General features: G+C 38.9%; 1 protein-coding gene across 1 annotated transcript in view; it reads left to right on the forward strand.

Moving 5' to 3' along the window:
• Nucleotides 1–20,028, forward strand: part of MTCL3 (MTCL family member 3) — a 31,711-nt gene extending 11,683 nt beyond the window's left edge. Inside the window, exons 4-6 of the mRNA XM_062570915.1 lie at nt 17,327–17,398; nt 18,095–19,270; nt 20,014–20,028. Coding sequence (XP_062426899.1) covers nt 17,327–17,398; nt 18,095–19,270; nt 20,014–20,028 — 1,263 coding nt within the window. The remainder of the gene's footprint in view (nt 1–17,326; nt 17,399–18,094; nt 19,271–20,013) is intronic.
• The last annotated feature ends 3,532 nt before the right edge of the window (nt 20,029–23,560 follow it).

Here is a 23,560-nt window from a genome sequence, read left to right on the forward strand (position 1 = left end):
TGGCTGGTTCTTTTCTGCGGAGCTGTTTTCTACCCAGTGGGCACCTAGTATGTAGTGCTGTAAAGACTTACTCCATCCCATATGTCAGACTTTGCATTTGTCTTTAATGAACTTCATGAGGTTCCTGTCGGTCCATCCACCTCAAGTTCTCACCGAATGGCAACCCTTTTGATGCTCCTGCATGTTGCCTGTCTTCCTCTCATCCATTCAATCTCATATTATCTGCAAATTTCCTGATATGCACTGTAAGCTGTGTCCAGGTCCTTAACAGAGACATTAAGCAGTGTTGATCCAGGAGGGACACCTCTAGTAACTGGCCACCAGTCTGATCTTGTACTGCTGATTACAACCCTCAGAACTTGGCAGCCCATCCAATTTTCTAACCTCTTTATAGTCCTCTTTTCTAAAGTATAGCTCATCAGTTGGCTATAAAGATACTATGAGAGACTGTTGAAGGTACTGTCAAGGAAAACAGCATCCACTCCTCTCCTTCTGTGCACAGAGCCAGTCACCTTCTCATAGAAGGCTATGAGATTGATCAGGCACAATTTGGTTTTGCTACGTCCATGCTGTCAGTTCCTAGTCTTCATCTTGTACTTCATGTGCCTGGACATGGCTTTCTGGAGGATTTGCTCTACAGTCTCCCTCAGTGCAGTGAAACTGACTGAATTGTAGTTCCCCCAATCTGTCTTCTCGCCCTTCCTGACATTTGCATTTTTCAAGTCATCAAGAACCCCTCTCAGTCACCATATCCTTTCACAGATGATAGAGAATGGTCTTGCAGTGACATCAGCCAGCCCCTGCAGTACCTTGTGCTGCATCCTATCTCATCCCATGGACTCGTTTATATCTACTTTACTTAAGTGATCTTCCTCTACTGAGGATAATGCTCTACTCCTATAGATTAGTCTAGTAGGCGTAGAGACTTGTAGGCCTAAGGATAAACATTACTATTAATGCCAAGGCAAAAAAGGTATTGAGTACCCTGGACTTATCCACAGGCTTTGTCACAAGGTCCCCTATCCCACTGAGAAGTAAGCCCACATTTTTCTTAGCTTTTCTTTTGCTGTTTATGCACTTAGAAAAGCCTTTCTTGTTATACTTTGCTAGTTTCAACTCCAGTTGAACTTAGGCTTTCCTAGTTCTATCCCTTTACGCTCAGGGAATGTCTCTATAGCTCTCCTGGGTAGCCCATCCCTGCTTCCAACTGCTGTGTGCTGTGTGCTTGCAACTGGCCCATCACCTGCTACAAGGCAAAGCTTGATGCATTTGAACTGCTCTTTTGCGTAGAGCATAACCTTTTATCGTCAACTTCTCCGCCTCTCCTTCCTAAAAACCCAGGATCAGTCTGTTACCACACTCAAGTCACGTGAGCTATCCCATCATGTCTCTATGACTGCAGTGAGATCTTGGCTCTGTAACCGTGCATGGATTTATAGCTTCTGTGTGTTTCCAATGCTGTGTGCATACAGGCCACTTGAGATGGATCTCTGGTTGCACTGCTTTGGCAGAAAAAGTGTGAGAGTCTCCTCCATCATACTGTTCCCAAGGCACTACCTAATTGCCCTCTCCACTTCCATTTCTCTTCAGTGTTTGAGCCTGCTACTCCCCTGTTTCAAAGAGCTAGTAATGGAGGGAGTAGAGACAAGCTGAAGAGAGATGAGATACTGGTTTGCCTGCTGAAGTAGCTGATGAATCACAGGATCAGTGAAGTAGCCGTACTCTTTGAAGAGCTACAGTAATTTACTTGCTCCTGGCACAAGATGGCAGCAGGGGAGGATTTATACATCTCTCGCAGGCCCAGTTCTTTCCTGGGTCTTTTGGAGGACCTGAATGTTGAGTCTATTTCAGCAACACTTCTACTAACGGATACTTTTAAGCAAGGGTTTCAGTAATCTGGGCTCTCAGTTTGCTGCCTCATGAAATTCTATTTCCTTCAGTGAAAAGAAGAAAAAGATAATGAAGAGAATTCTTTTAAAAAAGATAAGAAACAAGTCTCTGCCTGGATTTGTATAGTAAAAAGCAAAAAAAGTCCTCTCTCTCCAAGCAGAGCTCAGTGATTCTCTACACACCACATCTCCACAGATGCAGAACTCCCCGTTTACTTCTGTCGGACTTACCTATGTGGAATTCTGTTACATTTCATATCCAGCCCAAATATTTTGTTCATTTAAAAACAGTACTGAGCAGGAATGCTATTCATAATTGTGAGAGTGTGATTCTGACATCTTTGCTCAGACATACTGTGATCATCTTCACCAATTTCACAGTAAGCCAGATAAGCAAAATTTGCTTCTGTCTAGTTCTTTGAATATGGGAAAAGGATAAATGGGAAAACAAATTAATTTCTCTTACAAAATCTGTCATAGTAAGTCCCTAAAAATGGCATGTCATAAACAGGAAAAAAAAATGACGTGCACTTAAGAAGTAGTCTACCTGTAATTAAAATGTAATTTTATGAATTTTATTTATCAACCATCAGCAATTCACCTGAGTCTTTTTTTTCAATGAGTTTATCAAAACCAAAGATAAACAGTCTGGTAATAAAATTTAGCTCCAAAATAAATGTAATCAATAATGAAACATTTCAAAAAAAAGAAAAAAAAAAAAAAGAAAAAGCTCTAAAGATTCTTTACTGTGAAGACATGTTGTAAGAAAAGATGCCTAGAAGAGATTTTTTTCATAAAGTTATTGAAGCCAGGGTGCTGTTTTATGGATACTTATTAAATAGGCTTCAAATTTGCAAGGGTTGTGCAAAAGGAGTGGCGAGTTTACCTGCTAATAGGAAAATAATAATAAAAGAGTAGCAACTGTAGTGAAAAAGAGTGTATGTAGCATATGTTTAAAACAGAAAGAAAAGACTTTAACCATCACAAAATAAAATTTAATCAACTCTCTGAATCTATAAACACTACTTCAATTTGATGGGGGTGAGGAGATTCCTTCCCTTTGCCAGGAAAATGTTTCTTTGTTTTCCTTCCTTTTTGTAATGGATATGGGCAGTCTTAGATTTGCACATTCCCTGGTCAAAGTTGCTATTATTGGTGCTACATACAGTCTCCAAGTGAAATCAGGGTCCCTTCCTTCGCGGTAGCTTCGATAAAAAACAAGATAATGAGCATCTAAAAACATAGGAACTATGTGTTAGAGAAAGGGCTTGAGCCCCTACACCCTAATGTCAAGTCAGCACATAAGACCTTTTTTTTTCCTTTGGATTATGCTTCTCAAAGTTGTTTGTGGCTACAGATTTGCTTCTATTAGTCAACAATTATCTTTGTAAAATAAATCAGGCTAAGGCATGGGCGCACACACAGATGTGTAATTGTTAGCACATCCTCTGGATCATTTTGGCCTGGGCAAGCTACCACTGCTACGATGCTCGGGCATGATTTGGGGTCTAGGCTGGGGCTGAGTTCATTCTTGATTGATGGTTTGGATGCATTCATGCTTATTTGGAGGAAGCTGTAAGAAAGTTTAGCTATATTATCAGTTTAGCTGAAAATAGACGGAGTTGTTGAGTACCAGTTGGCACCAGGTCCTGAGAACAGTCCCTGACCTGTTTCATTTGCTAGTGTGAAAATGGGCAAAGGTCCCTGACTTAGTATGGAGCCAAAGGAGATAGCAAATGAGACACGGAACAGCAAATCCAGTCCATTGCTGCTATGTGAATTCCTACTACTGAGAATAACTGGCAAGAGGCATTTGCCAGCATGTGCAGTGCCGACAGAACTGGCATGCCCAGGTGTCTGTGTGAGTAATGAACAGTGAACCAACTGTGACTCAGGTGGTGGTTGGGAACTTGTTACCAGAGAAAAAATAGTTTATGAGTATGAACTTCTAGTGGAGCAGCCTTGAAAAGATACATCTCTATTGCTAGAGACTTTAGGGTATGATTTCCTTGAGATTTAAAGGAGAAAGTAGGCCTTTTATTATGTCATTACTGAAGTGGGCAATGGTGCTAATGACTTCGATAAGGTCCTCAAAGTACCCTACTACACTAGCAAATGGAGGAAAATTTGGAGACTTTAGTGTTGCTTGGTTCACAGTAAGTCATCTGCTAACCTCTTTTTGGCACTGAGGTCTTTGTAAGTCTGAGAAGTTTATTTATTCTCTGTGAAAAGTCAGTTTTGTAGGTATCTGTATTGTCCTCAGACACAGGAGACAAGTTTTCATTTTTGCACATCCAGTTTCAATAGACTTTTATTCAAATGGACATTTAATTGTCCAAATACATGTCTTAACATAGAGGTACCGACCTGACCACTCACATGAAAGAAAAAGATGACAAGTAACTTAAAATCCTAGTATAAAAATGAGCTCCTTTTTTAGCTAGCTTTACATTAGCTGTCATGCTACCTTTCACGGTTGTATCCATGATGGTACATCATCCATGTTGGTTCTCTGTTGCTGTTCTGCTAAAGTTTCCTTAGGTGATATGTTATGCCTTTTTCTCTTTTTTTTCTTCTGAACGTTCCAACCATAAATTTATTTCTGCTGATTTTGTCATTTTTTTGACAAATCTCTAGAATTCTGTGTAAGGGCCTTGAAGAACAAATCAGCCAAATTTATATGAATTGTTATTATATAAAATTTATATAATTTAATTTCTTAAAGAAAGAGATTGAATAATAGATTAAGTTCAATCTCTTCATAGTGCTACGAGAGCATGAAGAGGGTACAGAGATAGCCCAGGATTCTCTAGTTTTATGGGGAATCCAGATGACTTTTCAAAATGGCTCTCTATCAACTGGAAGGCTTTACAGAGGTAGAACAGGGAAATTTTCTAAAAGTGCTGATCTCTAGATACACTTACACAATACAGTACAGAATCAATGTACAGCACAAGTCATATCTTTTACTGGCCGTCTCACCACAGCCTTGAAGAAAAGCAATAACAAATATTTTTTGCCTCTTATACCACTGTGTTCAGTCCACTGCTTCAGCGCACTTATCCCTTCAAGAAGCACCTGGAAAAAACAGCATTTTCAAGGTGCTGCTAAGGTCCAAGCTCAGCTTGTTTGAGATTGAAGAGAAAATTGCCATAGCTTTGGTTTTTGTTTATTGCGTGCACGCTCACTACTCTCTTCAGGGCTTCCTTTAGCATGGTCTTAAACTGGGCTCTTCAGCAAGGACTAATGAAACTGTTTTTTCTGGTTTACATTCTCTGGTGCTAATGGCAAATATACAGTTAATAAATAAACCTTGGCACTCTGTCCTGTAGTAGATTTATCAGTTACTCTACACATAGAATTTACCAGCATGTCTTTCAGGTGCCTGCACTCCTCATTGCTCTTCAACAGAGTCCCATGGCCCTAGGTAGGTTTTCCCTGCCCAGTGAGGGTGAGCAGAGGGTAGCACCATAGATGTAAGCACTGTTCTGTATTTCAGCTGAACACAGAGGCCAGTGCTAGGAATAAGAACCTTGTCTTGTCGCAATATAGATGGCTGTTCCAAAGCACGTCATAAGCCCTCCGGGAGTAATGTCAGTGCACTTTCCAGCATAAAAACAGGCGAAAAAGACTTGCAAGACCTCAAATGGGAACAGAGACAGCAGAGTCATATCCAACAAAACTCAAATATATGTGGTATTGAATATATTACTCATTCCCGTTTCAGAATGGTGATTCTGAGCACTTAGGTGGTAGGATAAAGTATCCAGTATTTACAGAATCAGAAACACCAACTGAAGCAAGTGTAGCATATGTGCAGCTATATATAATAAGCATTTCCTAAAGGACATAAAATACCACATAATAGGATGCACAATATGTATTTTGATAGTCTAGGCTTTTGGTTGGGCTGTAACTCTTGGTCCTTTTCTTTCAAAGCTACTGCCTAAGCAACTTTTACTCTATTTTTTCATAAAAGGGGCAATCCAACTTGCATATTTTGTTGTGTATACTTGATAATGTCTCTTGCATTTCTCTCAAAAATGAAAGACTGTGCAGTGAGGTGAGGTTGCAACATTGTGGCCTTTTGTAAGGTTCATCCAGATGAGCAGGAAGTCAAACAAAGGCAGCAGGAGGCTTGCATGGGTGAACCAAGAACTCCTGACTAAACTTAAACATAAAAAGGAAGTGTACAAGAGGAGGAGGCAGAGATAGGTGACCTAGGAGGAGACACTGTCTTAAATGTGGGGGGATAGGGCTAGGAGAACTAAAGACTACCTGGAGTTGATTCTGGCAAGAGTGGTGAAGAACAACAAGAAGGGCTTCTACAGATTTATCAGCAGCAAAAGGAAGACTAGGGAAAACATGGTGCTACTGCTAAATGAGGGAGGGGACCAGATGACAAAAAGCGCAGAGAAAGCAGGAATGCTCGATACCTTCTTCACTTCAGCCTTTACTGGTAAGATCACTCTTCAGTAATTGCAGGCCTCTAAGACCACTGTTAAAGTCTGGAACAACGAAGGTTTACCCTCGGTGTAAGAGGATCTGGTTAGGGAACATTTAAACAAACGGGACATACAAGTGCATAAGACCTGATGCAATGCACCAACAACTGTTGAGGGATTTGGCCAATGTTATTGCAAGGGGCAATAATGGTATGCAAGCCCCAAATGAGGCTAGCGAGGGCGATTAAGGTTTATTAGTGACCTCAGGGCTCTGGCAGGAGAAGAGATAGCTTGGGGAATTCTTATCAGCTTATGGAAATATCTAATGGGAGGGTGTAAAGAAGATGGAGACAGACTGTTTTCAGTGATGCCCAGTGATGGGATAAGAGACAATGGGTGCAAATTGTTAAACAAGAAATTCCATTTAATCACAAGAAAAGAATTTTTTTATAGTGAAGATGGTCAAACACTTTAACAGGTTGCCTGGAGAGGTTGTGGAGTCTCTGGCCTTGGAGATATGCAAAACTTAACTGGGCATGGCCCTTTTTGACCCTGCTTTGAGCAGGAGATTTAGATGATCTCTATAGGTCTCTTCCAAACCTGTCCATTCTGTGTTTTTTCTTAATGATACACTTTCTGTGGTTTGTTCTTGGTAATAACAAGCAATCTAATTTCTCACTTTGCAGTAGAGCATACAGATAGTTGAACAGTGTTCACTTCTGGAAGGGGAGAAAGGAAATGACTGCCAGATTATTTCTGTTAAGTAGGGAGATGTCAGCCTGGCCTTCTTCACAGACAAAACACAGCCAAATAAACAGCAGGTCAGAAACAGGTACATCCTATTAAGCAGGGCTTTTTCCCCAATACTGATATATGCACAGTGTTTTGTGCAGCTGGCTGTGTTCTGTGCAATGTACACGCATGTGTACAAAGCCTACCTCAGGAGGCATCTTGCACACAGTAAGGTGAGTGGTGTATGAAAAAATTCGTTGCAACAGAGAAAATATCATACATGTCACAGTGGTGGGGAATACTGTCTAACAAATGGCTTCTACGGCTAGGCCTTACAGGATTAGAGACTATAGACCATTGGACAAGATAAAAAAAGTTGTTTCCCTCATTAACTAATAGCATGCTAGTTGTGCTTTACCTCTGAACGGTCTTTGAGCCACCTTCTTCCTTTAGAGGCTTGAATTTACCTACATTTATAGCCATATTCTATGGTGTATGCAACTACATGTTGCACAGAGATTCACATGATGTACCACAGGGAGAGCACCCAGCTCTGGTGTGCTGGGCTCTGGGATCAGTCGGGCTGCTATTCTGAGTTCTGTGGTGTTGAGTTAGGAGCAAGAAGAGCAGGTTTTTGATGTTTGGCCACTTCAGCCTGGAGCTTTATTTTTCACTTAACATAGCATTCATAACATCAAGAAATGCAATCTAGTATTTTAACAAATTCAAGTGTTGATAACACTCCATAGTTATGAATACCAAAACCGACATTTATTATTCTGAAGTAAAGGGCACTGGTTTAACCTCTTAGCTGTGCAGGGATATTTTTCTGAAATGTTTGCTTTTGTTGAGTTGTTTTGACATCGTATGTGATTTTTTTCCCTCATTGCTACTTTTAACAACAGCACACTTACAGGTATGTGGAGTGAGACCTGTGGATATCAATTCCATTTCATATGATTGTGTTAATTGCATTTGGCTACCTCAGCAATGAGTCCAGGTTAGGATAATCACTAAGCTCCCTGCTTAGGTCACAGACGAGTACTTGCACTTAGAAGGTATTTGCCGTGCATCTGCTTCCATCAGTGTTATGTGTAATGAGAGACTTCTGTGTCCCTCTAAAGCATGACTGATGATGACATCGCAGCGTCCTAATTACCAGGAGAGTTTTATTTTACAGGCTTGGCTGAATCATTTTAATTTTTACAGATGCTACCAGTTTAGGTCTCTGATTAAGTGATTAATTAGAGGAACCAATAATAGTACCTCTGAAAAAAGTTTTGAACTGGAATATTGCCTTGGTGGTATGCAAACAGAAACATATACTCAAAGGTTCATTTTCCATGTGGCATACTTCTATTAGGGTTGTTGCTGTGCTCCCAATCATCACTTAAACTTAATATATTCAGAAGTTCTGAGGCCAGAATGGTGTGTTTGATCAACCACTCTGGCCGCCTGCATAACTATCATAAATACCTCTGTGCTATTTTCTTTAAACTAATGGCTATCTTTCAGAAAAACATGTTGGTCTGTCTGTGTTAAACATTGACAGCTATGACCAGTCTACTCCAATTCTTCCTGAACTATTTGAAAAGCAATTAAAAAAATTGCATCTCCCTTCTTACCTGAATTAGCTGAAAACTAGTTACCAACCAGGTAATGGATGTTGTTACAACCATGCTAAATTCAAGAGTCCAGTGTCAATGCTTTATTATTTATCTACGTGCTGAAGGTGGCATGAAGGAAGTAGTTAATCTAAGTTAGGAATTTGGTCTCTCTCACGGCAGAAAGATGCACGCTACTTACAAGTAATTCATTCCGCTTGTCTGAGGATAGGCTGAATCTGTGGAGATACTTGACCATTTCTACTGGCTAAACAGGGACCATCAATTCTGGCATGTATATCGTAAGACTGAGTTAAGTCTTTCTGGATACAAAATTATACTAGAACCTCAGTTCAGGTAATTATCTTCTATGATCCCATCTTCTTTTTCAGAGATGTTGATTTCTGAGATATTTTCTGTAATGTATAGACTGTTTTGCCATTGTATAAGCATAGGTTTCACTCCCTGTTCTTACATATATATATTTATTTTTGATCATGTTAAAATACATTTTTTTATTGTACCTAGGTTTGTATCAGTGACTGTCTTTTTCATTATTTAACATTCCTCTAGCCTTTACTCTTTATGCAGTCTTTGTCCATGGTTATTTTTTGCTTCCTTCCAGAAAGCAGCTAAAAATGTTAATCAATGTAGGACCAAGAATTGATTCCTGTGTGACCCCATTAGAACCACTGTGACATTAATTTGCAGGTGATCTGCTGGTTTGGTGACATTTATGATAAATGCTAAAGAGTCGGATGTTTGTTCATAATAGCTAGTTAAAAATGCATCCTAGTGATCAAATATTTATAATGAGCTGAAAACTGTCAAATTTCATTTCAAAATGAGATTTTTCTCATTCCTAGTAAAGAGAACCTTTAAATAAGAGTTTTAAATCAACCTTGACATGAAGGTGTTAAATCAGCATAAGAGCCACAGACCCTCTCCTTGCTGGGTGTAAGCATTACCCTTAAAAAGCTGAACAAGTTTCATTTAGGAAGAGGCATGGGGACCAGTCAGAGGTGTTTGGAGCCTGCTGTAGTCAGTGCAGCCCTTGGCCCCTTGCTCTAGCCGGTGCTGCAACGTTCTCCTTCCCCTCCTCTCCATCTTTGCCTGATAGAAATAGCGGGAAAGCACTGGGTGCAGACTTATGGGAGTGCAAGTCAGTACCACATACAGTGAGGAAGGTGGATGTGGGGTTGTACAAACTTCTAAAATGCTCTAAATTGTACAAACTGCTAAAACTTACTTCAGCTTTTGCTTCTAGCCTCTGTGGTTCATTTGCCAGAGAACCTTCTTTGCATGAGCTACTTAATAGAGCCTAGATTAAAACAATTTTAGTTTGTGTCAGGATCACATTGGCATCATATCTAGAGTGTACAGCAGAGTCTAATCATCTGTTTTCTCAATTCCCAAGCACCTTTCAAGTTTCCTCTTATGTTATATTATGGAAAATATTTTTCAGCCAATTTGCAGGCTTTTAGCTTTACAATAGAGATTCCCCAAGTAAACACAGGTGAAAAGCAGACAAAGAAAAAAAGAATACCCCTCCTTAATAGTTAGAGGACAGAAGGGTGATTGCTGATACAAGAGAGATGGATTTCTCCCCCTGTTAACAGAATTTTGTTGTCCACTGCTCAGGTTTCTAGACCAAGTGTAGATTTCAGACTTTTTCTATGAGAGGTCCCTCTAACCAAGGTCTGACATCGCGTAGGGCAAGCCTCAAGGCTTCTTTCTCTGCTATGTGCCTACGAGCCTATCTGATGTGCATGTTTTTGCTGCTACCCTACCCTGTGAATCCAAGTGAGTGACTGTAAGAGCTGTCTGTGCATTTAATACAACTTTTCGGTATAAAACCAGCTCAAACATAGCTATACGAATATATAGAAGCCAATTCTGGAAAGCAGTGGGTTGATCACATTTCCATTTAGCAGGTTCCGTCTGTGTTGTGCAAAGAGTCCTTCTTTTTCTCCTTCTCATCACTTTTTGTTTTCACACTAACCTTCTTTGCTGGAATGTTGTAACTACTCTTTGGTTTATATACATGTACATTTCTGTGACCAAGGTAAGGAACTTAAACTGATTGTTTGCACTTTCATATTCTCTTGAGACAGTTTGTTTGCAATCTCTTCCGAGACATTGAAGACTAAGACACTGAAGGCTAATAACACCAGAAAATCTCTGCATGTGGTAGTAGGTGTGAGAAAGAAGGCCCTTCTTACATTTGGTGAAATCTCTAATGCATTTAATTCATAATTGCCAGTGTCTGTGACTATGATTACTGAGATTGTTGTATGATGGTATTTTGAACTGTAGTGATGCACTGTCTGTTATACCAGCACTCTCAGCTAAAGATTGGAATGCATTGTAGTAGGCACTGTATGAACTCTGACAAAAAAACTGACCGTTTTCTCTTGGTAAAGGCATAAGGGAGCTGACAAACAGCAGCTTAGACAAGTTCTAGGAAATAGGTTTAGCTAGCATTTCTATAAAACAAAGTATCTTACTCCAAGCTTTTTGCTCCAAAGGGTTCATTTTGTTCTGAGGTTGACTTTCGCATTTTGGGATTGGGGAGCTGAGTGTGATTCCTGCATCAATAATGTGGCTTAACTAGATAGTGCTGGGGAACTGAGCATGTATCACACTTTCATCATTTGAAAGGTTCAAATGACAGGGGACATCTTCCTCTTAAAATAAGTTGCTTCCACTATTTTCTGATGTCCTGCTGGATAAGGGAGCATGTTATCACAGAAAGCAGAGTATCAGAATTTGGCCTGCAGTAGCATATGACCAGGTGATATGGAGAGCTTTGAAAAGGCAGCTTTTATTTTCTACTACTCGGGATTTTGTTTAATAAAAAGGAAGCAAATGCAGTGGAAGCATAATAGGTACTATGTGCCGCTTCTTTTTACACATTATAAAGAATGTTTTTGCCTGAGGTACCACCTAACTGTCATTATTTGCATCGTTGAACCAAAGCAGTGAGTTCTTTGGTTCAAAATGCAAAGAAAGTTTCTTCGGGTAAAGTGCAAATATCCTGTCTTTTTTCTTCCTTTTTTAAAAATTTTTTTAATTGACAATGAGTAGTGGCAAAGGATCTGAAAAATGATAACTGAATTAATTTTTAAAGAAATGCAAGTGAAATAATACAAGTATTGGAAGGCAACTTCTCTTTTCTCCTCTGAGATATGAAGGCATTCAAAAGACTTTATGTAAGAACAATTTTTCCCTCCTTGGTGAAGGAGTAAAATTTGCTTATATTTCATATCCTTCCACAATGGTATTTTCCAGTCTGCCATTTTTAATGTGAATAGAACATTGCTAAATCTAGAGGGCTCTGCTTAGACCCATAGCTTTATATTCGTTCATGGGCATGGATACTTTCTTGCATTTCACATCTCCCCTGCTTTTCTTCCTAGCCTCATTTTTGCAAGCAAATAGAATACTGAAGTATGCAGGACTCCTACCCTTGAAAGACAATAGAAAGAGTGATGGTTTTGTATGATACTACATCTTTGTGCCAATGACAGACAAAGCCAATGTCTTGAGTTTGTTGCTGGCAAGTTACCCACCAAAGTGACTGACAGTTTACTAGGAGTTTCATCTGTATCTGAAAAAGGCTGACAGAGTTGCAGAATAAGGGAGACATTTTAAAAACAAAAACTATTTTGAGGAGAAGGTGTACTTTTAATTTGGCAATATGGGTAGTGTCCGCTTAGTTTTTAATATACATATTCTAATGGATTGAGTTAAAGTTCAGTAAACTGAAAGTTGTTTCTTCTTATGTCTGTTTTGATTCAGATCTGTGATCTAACCAACAGTTACATAAATGGAGGGAAAAATGCAGAAACAATCTTAAATCATATTTTCATTTCCCTTATCATGATTGTTCTGGGCAGACAGTTTGTTCTGTGAGGATGGATAAGGGCTGTTATGGGAGCTCTGTGCACCGTTGATCCCTTTATGTGGTGAGAATTCCTCTTGTGGTTGCTCACATTGTTTTCTACATCATTTACCCTAGGATCAAGCTTGAAATATAAACTAATCAAACTAAAGTCTCTTGAAAATCTTGGTATGTTTTGTTTAGGGCTTCTTTTTTAACTGCAGCAAAGAATTTATTAGTTTAGAATCAGGTTACAAGAACTTGAGTTCATTTTGCAGCTTTGTCACTCAACGGAGGGTGATATTATTACTTCTTCATTTAATTATGATTCAGTAGATCCTAGATCATTTTATGCTCTGAGAAGCTCTCAGCTTCACAGGTGATGTTAGGACTGTACATTTGGCTTGCACTTTAAGGCTGGCAGTAGGATTATACCATCTGGTCTTGAGAAGTGCTTAGCATCTCCAGCAAGACATGGATGAATTCCAGTGGAAGTCAGCAGAGACGTGATGCTGCTTGAACATTGCAGTGGAATTGCCCATTTCGTATGGTCTGGTATGCCTATCATGCAAATATTATCTGTGGTCTTACCTAGACAGTGAGAATTGCTCAGAGTTGTTAGAACACTACTGTGACCCCATGTGCGCTGGCCACTGCGAACCCTTGAATAGTCCGGTCAAACCCAGTTTTACCTCCGTGTCTTATAGAGGTAAACAGAGATTACACAATATAATCATATGTGCACCAGTTGCTGGTCTTATTATCCCTAGCACTGTTGGCATATTTCATTATTAGTTGAACAGTTATTGATTTTCCCATTGTAGAAACAGTCTTACATGCATTATTTACTTAATTATTCTCTCCTGCAGATGCATAGCTTGGTTCAAAGTTATTAAAAATGTAAAGCTGTCTGATAAGTTTTACCAACTGAATAGTACAAAAATCTTATGTTTAGCATTTTTACCTTTGTCTTTTTTTACTCATAATTACACTGTATTGAATGTAGCTTAACAGATATGAAGGCAAAATGATCATGGCCCTAAAATTACCCTTCACAGCAAATGGCTCTCAAAACTACTTCTGCAACGTGAGGGGCAGATTTGTTTTTGCTACATTTCAGAAACAGCAGAGAGGGCTTTTAGTGGTACTGCATAATACAAAAGCCATCAAAGGCAAAGAACGGACAAGTAGAGAATTTTATTAAAGGTGACCAAATACAAATTCTGTACATGGTAGTGGCTGAGTCAATTATTTATCCTCTCAACAGTTAGTAAGCCAAAACAGGTAATACTCAGTTTTAATAGTGCTCAATGGTGAGGATAATCTGAAGATTAACATGCAAGTTGGATTGCTATTTTTGGTTTTGCTCTATATTTATTTAAATTTAAATTTATTTTCTTTTTTATTTTGCCTTGATGCATTTCTTCTCATTAGCAGCAATATATTGTTTAACATATTGAAAATTTGATCACTGACTTTTTTAAAAGAAAGGACAGGGCTTGAGATGAAATGATAGAAGGGGTAGCTGCTGTAAATTGCTAAATATTCCTCTCAAAAAAAGTCTTAGAAAGGCATTATTAAAAGGTTACTGAATATACTGCTTGATAAGTGGTATTCTTCATTCAGTATGAGTATTGCTTCAGTGCCTTAACATGATGTTATGGCACTATGATTTTGAAGATGTCATCTGTCAGCTGAGATGTGCAACTGAGATCTTAACCTCTAATGATTATAAATTGTCTCATAGTGTTTTTCACAAGAAAAAAGATTATATGCCACTTCCAGCTGGGTCTAATCTGTTTACCCAAATTATTCTGCCAATTGAATTGTGTATATTCTTCATTGCTTTCTGCTATAAAATTATGTTGCTAAACACCATCATTTCATTGGAGAGTAATATAAGCTGTGTGAATGGTTTATTTTAATTCAAGTAAAGCAGAATAAAAAGTAGTGCCTAGTCATTACATAGACACAACTATTGCTATAATTAAAATGTTACTGCTCTGACTGCCGAAAGGAACTTTTAACATATTTAAAAAAAGAGATTCTTCTCTTCCCCATCTTTTCTTTCTTCTTTTCTTTCCTTTTTTTTTTTTTTTTTTTTTTGGGGGGGGGGGGCGTTGCAGATACTTTTTCATATAGCTCTCATCATCTGAAAGGTTGTAGGATACTAAAGAAGTTGCAGCTCAGCATTTCAGAACTTCATTAGGTCTGTAGAGATGCTGAGCTCCGTAAGATGAGTAGGAGGAATTTAGTTAATCAAGCAGAAATATATTTTAACTATCCCCTAGTTATTTTATCAGTTGGCAAGAGTCTGGAGCAAACAAAAGATTGTAGTGATAGACGGTCTGGCTTGGCTTTTTAGAGAACAGCAGGATTCTCCTCTGGCTGGTGCAGGGAGGTGTGTGGTTCTCAGCTCTCTGTGGCACAAAGGCTCCTCCTGCTAGTGACTAGTCTCAGGAGGAGGTGGAGATGGTAGATATCACTGCCTGCCTCAGGGCCTGCATCTCACCTGGGGCATAACAAGTAGGGGCAGCAGCAAGTAGGCTGTTACATGTTAACAGAGTCTCATTCACTTTCCTCCCTCCATCTGTTTTCTCAACAATCTGCATCGAGTGTTGACAGTGTGATTGCAGTTCTTTTCCAATGCTACCGCCTGTCCACTAATGAACTTTCTGTTGCCCATAATTATGAAGTTTTTGCTGGATATTCCAGTTGATTTTGAACCGAGGGCACTCTGTTTTAAAAGCAAGAGTTTCTTTCCCGTTTGCTTTGGCAACACAGCAAGCAGAATAAACCAAAGGAACTTGCCCATATCGTGGTGCTTCTTAAGGTAGTTTGCTTGGCTTGTTACTAGGGTTGTTTTGTCTAAGCAGGTGGCATAAAATCAAAGTTATTGTGCTTCCAGTCTGTGACCTGGCTCATTACTGCTGCTTCAGATATTTCTAGTTAATTGTGTACAATTATGCTTTGCTCAGAGTAGATGCCCTAAAGACCCTCTAGATGGCAAAATAAGTTTGTTAGTATCCTACATATATACTGGCCACTGTGATTAGCAATGGAACTTGTCTTCACAAATACTTTAATTCCTTCATCTTGTAATGCATATTTGAGCCCCCAAAAGATACAATTTTGTGTCTTACAGATCTCATGCTTCCCAGAACTAATATTCTATTATAAAGAACTTTATTTTGTTTGTAGTGGTTTTACTTAGAGCTGTTTAAATATTGCAGAAGTAGTATCTTGTAGAATTCCTTCTAGAATATCTGATTGACTAAAGTTCAGGAAGTGTTCGCGTATAGATTTTTCTCCTCAACATTTCTGAAATAACTTTTATATTGAATCAACATACAGTATGTGAATACTCTCATTAATGTATTGTCAAGCAGGAGCATTCACTGTTTGGGTCAGCATCCTGAGGGAAAACATTCAGAAACCTTGTGGCTAGGTTGATCTGCTCTTAGCACAAGACGGGGAAGTGACAAAACCTGTTTTTAGTGATGTTTGTGTTACCTTGATCTTAGACTATGCTTCTTTACACTTTGACTCAGCAAGTACCTCTTATATCTAAGAACCGTAAGAGTCTTACCAGACATTCTGTTTTTTTCTCCTGAATTTTTTCCCGTGATTGTTTTGTGTGCAAAATGAGGAGTGATTGGGAAAGACAACATTGGAGATTCTTAAACACTCTTTGTTATTCAAAGATCTTACAGCTAAATAGGGAAAATACTGAAGGGGCATAAGTACAGAGCAGAAGCCAGGAGCTGACCTGATTTCCATTATTCATGTAACCATCATTTACTATTCTCTGTTTAAAAACTTTTAGACTTCTAATTGAACAGTTAAAATAATATTGTGTGAGTTTATAGATTTGTCATGCTGTTTGAAGAGAAGTAGTTTGTCTGTAGACAGTTTATGAGTAAGGATTAATTAACTAAAAGATTTGGGCAATCTTACTGAATAACTAATACATTCAGAGTTGGTTTGCAGACAACAAAAGAACAGAAAAGAAGGCTAAAAGTACCAGGCAACTTGTTTACAATGCAGCTGGTATTTCCATCAGCTCTGGCTTTAAACTGCAGTTGTTCGAATATATTCTGGAAACAGAACAAACCTAGTGACAGCATCTATATGTGAGCTTGGCTATGGTGGAGTTTGTCTACCATGTACACCAGGTAGAAGTGTGACCAAAACACGTTGCAAGCTATGTATAGCCTGTAGTTGGGACACAGAGAAAGATGTACTTATAGATGTACGCTGAAGTCAGCAGGCATGAACTGAGTGAGTAAAGCCTGTGCTGTTGCAGGGACACTGCTTCCTGTAGCTTCCCTATTACATAGGCTAAGGCCACTTGTGTCGATAGACTTATCTATAAGTGTCTTAGCCCCATTGGGGTCAAATGACATCAAATGGGCAAGACAGGCTGAGTTTCACTGCTTTTCCCAGTTTTCCAATCTGTAAGTTACAATTTGAGATACTTCCTTTCTTACCTCTTTTATGATGACCTGTGTGTTAAGCATTTGTTATGTGCTAGTCTTAAATGTGTTGAATAAAGAAATGTAACAGACTGATTTAACTATACTTTACTAGTGTGACCTTTCTGGTCTGTCATTTTTGGGCAGTTTTTTCTCTCCGCTGTTTTTGATATCTCCACGATTACAAAAAATAGTTTTCTTTGTAGTTGCATTTGGCTTGCTATGCTTTAAAAATGTGCCTAAATTATATACCTCTTTAGAGAGATATTCAGCACATCTTATTTTGTTGTTTTTACAGCAATCACTGAAAAGAAGAGGGAGTAAAGACTTGCAAAAATCAGAAAAAAAGTCACAGCAGACGCCAACGGAGGTATGTTAAAATAACGGCACCTCGGACGCTCACGTTAAGGCTTGAGGAGTACCATGGAAATATACGCGATCTGCAGATTTGCACTTCGCTTGCTTGTTTACTTTGCTCTTTGTTCTTCTGTACGCTGTGAAATGGAGAACTCTGACCTGAGATCTGCAGTCAGATGACACTGTGTCAAGGACCACCTAAATAAACTGCTGGTGCTACAACAGAGCCCACCACCTTTCATGTACTGTATCCTTTAGGCAAAATAAGTAAATGGAAACACCAATGAATCAAGATTAAAGGCCCTTTGCATACTGATTTCAGTTTTTTTAACACTTTATAATGGGAAGCAGGTCTTAATTACTTGGCATCGAAATGTGTAATTTAAAAAAAATCACTGTTTTTTACTGTTGTGTATAACAAGTCTAGAAAATATAAATTTTTTTACAAGGGGCCCCACAAAAGGTATTTTCTGGGGACTGTTCAGGTTTTCAATACAAGTGTTACAGGCTTTCTCTCTCTTTTTTTTTTTTTAATACATATTTGCCTTTCTTTAATTTACTGATCAGTGAAAAAAATGATTGTAACGGAATCTCTTAGTATCTAAAGCTAAGTACTTTTGATTGTTAATCTTGTAATTTAAGATCATCCACTGGAGGTCTCCTGATTTACATCAAGTTTCTTCAAGTACTTCTTTTTCTTTTTGCTAAGGAGGATAATGAAGACCTGAAATGCCAGTTGCAATTTGTCAAAGAAGAAGCAGCCTTGATGAGGAAAAAAATGGCTAAGATTGATAAGGAGAAAGACAGATTTGAACATGAGCTGCAGAAATACAGATCATTTTATGGGGACTTGGACAGTCCCTTGCCAAAAGGTGAAGCAGGTGGGCCACCTACTACAAGGGAAGCTGAACTCAAGCTTCGATTGAGACTTGTGGAGGAGGAAGCTAACATTCTTGGGAGGAAAATAGTGGAACTGGAAGTAGAAAATAGAGGACTGAAAGCAGAGCTTGATGATTTAAGAGGAGATGATTTCTCAGGGACTGCTAATCCGCTCCTGGGAGAACAGAGTGAATCCCTGTCAGAACTGCGACAGCATTTGCAGCTAGTAGAAGATGAAACAGAATTGCTGAGGAGAAATTTAGCTGATTTGGAAGAACAAAACAAACGCATAACAGCTGAGCTGAACAAATACAAGTACAAGTCTGGGGCCCATGAGAGCTCTAGGCATCATGATAATGCCAAGACAGAAGCGCTACAGGAGGAGCTAAAAGCTGCACGAATGCAAATCAATGAGCTGAGTGGCAAAGTCATGCAACTCCAGTACGAGAATAGAGTATTAATGTCCAACATGCAGCGCTATGATTTGGCCTCTCATCTTGGGATCCGTGGCAGTCCCAGAGACAGTGATGCTGAAAGTGATGCAGGAAAAAAAGAAAGTGATGATGATTCCCGTCCCCCTCACCGTAAAAGGGAAGGCCCCATTGGTGGGGAAAGTGACTCTGAAGAGGTACGCAACATCCGGTGCCTGACGCCCACAAGATCTTTTTATCCTACACCAACTGGGTGGCAGAAAAGCTTCACTGACAGGCAGCAGATGAAGGACATCCGCTCTGAAGCTGAGCGACTAGGCAAGACAATAGATCGCTTGATTTCTGACACGAGTACCATCATAACAGAGGCAAGAATTTATGTAGCTAATGGGGATCTGTTTGGACTGATGGACGAAGAGGACGATGGCAGCAGAATACGCGAGCATGAGCTGCTCTACCGGATCAATGCACAGATGAAGGCATTCAGGAAAGAACTCCAGACTTTCATCGACAGACTTGAAGTTCCAAAGTCGTCAGATGACCGAAGTGCAGATGAACCTTTGTCAGTGAGTCAGGTAGACTTTTACTTATTACGGCCTACAGGTAAAAAGGCTCTGCCAAATGAATTAAGCCTAAAATTTGATGTATGGCACATTAAAATTGTTACGTTAGACAGTGGACAGAAATCTCTATTTCCTGAATTATTTTAAATACCTAGTTGACCATATGAAATCTCTTTCGATCAAGAGGTCTGCTTGTGAACAATGACTAAGTCTGGTCTCTTTGAAATTAAAAGAATAATACCATAGTTACAAGTATTGTAGGAGGTAGAAGATTTTATTCCTTCTTCTGGCTTTGCACCTGCATTTGCCAGAATTGTGCCGTCATCACAAGCAAAGGCAGTGCCGACAAGTTTTAGCATGAGGCGGTGCTGTGAAACCGCTGTTAGTGTTATTTTCATATTTTCACAACAGAAATGAAAATGAACATGGTTGTTTTCTTTGTAGCTGGTTTCCTGTTAAATGAATAAAAAGAAAATCCCAACAATTAAAAAGAGGAAACATTCAGTTTCCAGATGATAAAGATATGAGAAACCATGGGGAAAAGAAGCTGTAAAAATCTCATATTTAGAGTCAAAGAACCAAACTGCAGTGCATGAATAAAGGAAAGGTTGAAATTGATTGCATCATTGGTTGAAAGGGCTATGGGTTGCTGCTGTCAGGTAGCAGTGCCTCATGTCTTTTATGCAGTTCCTTTTTACCTCTCTTTCTCATCTCTGAAGGGAAGGGTCAGCGTACATCCTGCATATGTCGTGCAGAGTTGTTCCAGATAGGTTTTGGAGAGTAAATTCCTTGCTGACTCGTGACTATTTTCTTTTGCAATGAGAAATGAAAATTGCCTACACTTATTGTGCAATCCTATAATTGACAAATATTGTTATTCCTTATAGTATTATCCCAATGTTTTAGTAAGTGTGTTATTATGTTAATTCACTTTGTGCTGTCCTGCTAGTTTATGGTCAGAATAGTTGCCAGATGAAGCTGAAAGCTATTATTTCTTATTTCTATGCTGACTAATTAGTCTTTTGTTTCCTTGTATCAGAAAGTCACAGACGCAGTGAGTTTAAAGCTAATCAATTACTATACATGTACTGCATGAAATCAAACAGAAAAGGCATTTAGCATGCTCACTTTCTGATATAGCAATAGCTCTGAGCTTGTAGAGCTCCCATTTACTTAAAGGTAGAGTACTGCGTGGTCTTATACAAATTTAAAGTAAACTAATTTGTATTTTCTCTAAAAGAGTAACAGCAGTAGTCAAACAGCAATAGCAAATTTGCCTGTTCAGGATTTGACCATGCAGAACTCCTACTGAAGCCAATGGGAGGTGGGCACCTGGTCCCTCTACAAGCATAGTCTAATTCACTATTTATTTTACTGAAACTTTGGACTTGCTGTTCCATTAATTGACTGTTCTCTTTGTCTTTGTATTTACTTTCCCAGATGTTCCAGCCTATCATTTTACTTATTCTCATCCTTGTATTATTTTCATCCCTTTCATACACAACAATATTTAAACTTGTCTTCCTTTTTACACTGTTTTTTGTACTGTAAACCATTCATCATTTACTGTTCATTGTAGTATTATTTTCAGTTTGTTTATTTTGTCCACCCTCCAAGATAAGAACTACAAGAGACATAGTTTCTGTAATAACCACTGCTGTAAAAACACTGAAGACTACTTGTTTGCCAAAAACAAAAAAAAAAAAAAAAAAAAAACCCAAAGCCAAAAAAGCAAAACATATACCAAAAAGTCACCCAGTCGAATAGGAAACCTCTCACCAAGGTATTCCAGGTAAGCAAACAAAAAACAGTATTTTTCACTTTGTCTGATTTTATCACTTATAAATAAAATATTCCTGAGTGAATTGAACAAATTTAACTAATATTCATTAATGTGTACCAAACTAGAAGCAAAGCAGAATTGCGCAGGGTGGATGTGAGGAGTCTGTTCCTTTTTTCTTCCCACTCCCAGAAAAGGAATTTGTATTCTAGCCACATATAAATAGTAAACCCACATTCAGTATATATTCTGCAACTGTATTCCACAACATGTAATATGTTCTGCATGATTTTGATGATATGGTTTTTCAGCACTGTATTATGTGGATTAGACACCCAAGTTCTGCCCTACAGTAGCAGTTTTGCATTAATCTGTCTCAGAAAGGATGATATTTTGTAGCTTCTGTTTACATTACTGAGAGTTCTGGATTTGCAGCTCATTTTAAGTCTGTAGTGTGAACATGATAGTTCGCGCTGGAGAACTGCTTGGTTACTTCTTTGGTGAACTGCATTTGACGTGTGGGGAGAGAGAGAGAGGGGATGAAATCGGAGTGCTTGATGTAGAATGCTTATTTGGAAATGCAGCAAGGAAGCTGAGCCCGCTGAGAGTGACATAGGGTGGGGAGATGCCTCAGAGTAGGCGAGGAGTCTTGTGAGAGCGGTAAGCTGGTTGTATTCTGTATTATTATGGAAAAATGGCCACACAATATGGTGTCGGTGGTCAAGTATCAGTGTTCCAACTTGACCTAAAGAAAGCAATGCTGGTTACCTCGTCTGATGTCAAAACAGTGTTCCCTAACAACCTACTTTATCAGATATCGGTGTAGCCTTGCAGCTGCCTGGGTCCTGCTTGCTCTCATTCAGGTTTCAGAAAAAGTTTAGAATGAACATAATGACTCTTGGCTTAGTGAGTGACCTTGCCATCCAACCATGCTGGCGGTGAGTGACCACAGATGAGGGATGCTTGTGTGCACATCTGTGTTCCTCTGCATCGATGACCGCTGTATATTCCTGTCTTACCTTCAAGAGGCTGCAGTGAGAACAGAGATGACTCATGATATCCCTCCCTGTCACACTGCAACTGAACAGTTTTTGGGGTAGTAGATCCTCCACTGTGAAAACTTCACTTCAAATGACCAATAGAGCTCAGTGTTCTTTTCTGATTTATTCAGCCTGTGTTGAAACCATCCAACAGATTTGAATTCTCCAAAGTTGATCGTTTAGAAGTACGTAAGTCTATTGATGAAGTTTTATCAGGCAGATGCCGTGATAAAGGCTTTGGTAATAAATACTGGTATTAAGTAAAGCAGCTGCTTTTCCACATAGCAGTAATGATTCCCTTTCATTTATCATGCCAGCACTCTGTTCACTTCACTTGTTCCCAGGTGAGAACAGTTCATCTCCATGCCTCTCTCCAACTAATCAGAATCCTGCCAAGGGTTGTGCCCTGCTGCATGAAATAATTCTGTTTTGAGAGGTGAGCAGATGTTAGGCAATGGAATTTATTTTATGGGAACTAAAAAGGTAGTAAACTCACAACGTTCAGAATTAAACAAAACTCTCATTTTTCTCCTTACTTCTCTAGCTTTCTCTCTGCAAGCTCTCTTCAAGTACAGTAACCTCAATCAGTAAATTCACCTATGTTGATTTAATCCAAATACTTATTCCTACCCAGGGGTATTGTCTTTATTATTTATTTCAAAGTTTTCAAGAGATATGTAAAAGAACATGATAATGAACAAAGTAAAGAGATAAGTAGATAGCCTGGTCTCGTATCCTGAGAGACAGGACTTTTGAGAGAAAGTCAGGCCCAGAGCAATCTAGAAGAGTTTCTAAAATACTGTAATTTATGCTCATTTGCTTAAAAGCAGTGTATTTGGAACTATTATGACAATGCATGGTCTAATCACATTTGCTCTCGACTTTGAATTTCTATAGCCTTAAAGATAGTTTTCAAGTCACAGCATGATCACTTGGAGAAAGCCCTTCTGCTTTTCTCTCAGTCATCCAGATTTCCCAGCAAGTGTCTGATAAGTTTCTTTTTTTCCCACATGGTTTTGCAATGCAGACATTTTAAAAAGTGATAATTCTAGGCTTACACTTGTCATATCAAATCTTAGCACAAGACTGACTTTATGTTTGTCTTTTTTTTTTTTAACACCCCCTTGGGGGAATAAATATAATTTTCTTAAATGTTATTGAATCTGTCCCATAAAAGAGAAAATATCAAACAGCTCTGGTCTGGGGTTTTAGGCTTTTTGATTTTAACTCACCCCCTCTCAGTCTTCTACATAATAAAGATGAGTAGAGAAGACTTGGTTTACACTGAGTATCAGCACTAATGTAAAATAGTGGGAAAACTTTATTCACTGAATTCACATGTTGAATACATTTTGGAAGTAATTTGGAAAAGATATGCTTCATTCCTAGATATCAGGAAAGATATCAGGAAAGAGGTTTGTGAACCTCTTGAGTCAAGAGGTGGAGATAGCCCTACATAGGACTGGCAATTATAACCTCATT

The sequence above is a fragment of the Rhea pennata genome, chromosome 3 (assembly GCF_028389875.1).
Source record: "Rhea pennata isolate bPtePen1 chromosome 3, bPtePen1.pri, whole genome shotgun sequence".
NCBI lineage: Eukaryota > Metazoa > Chordata > Aves > Rheiformes > Rheidae > Rhea > Rhea pennata.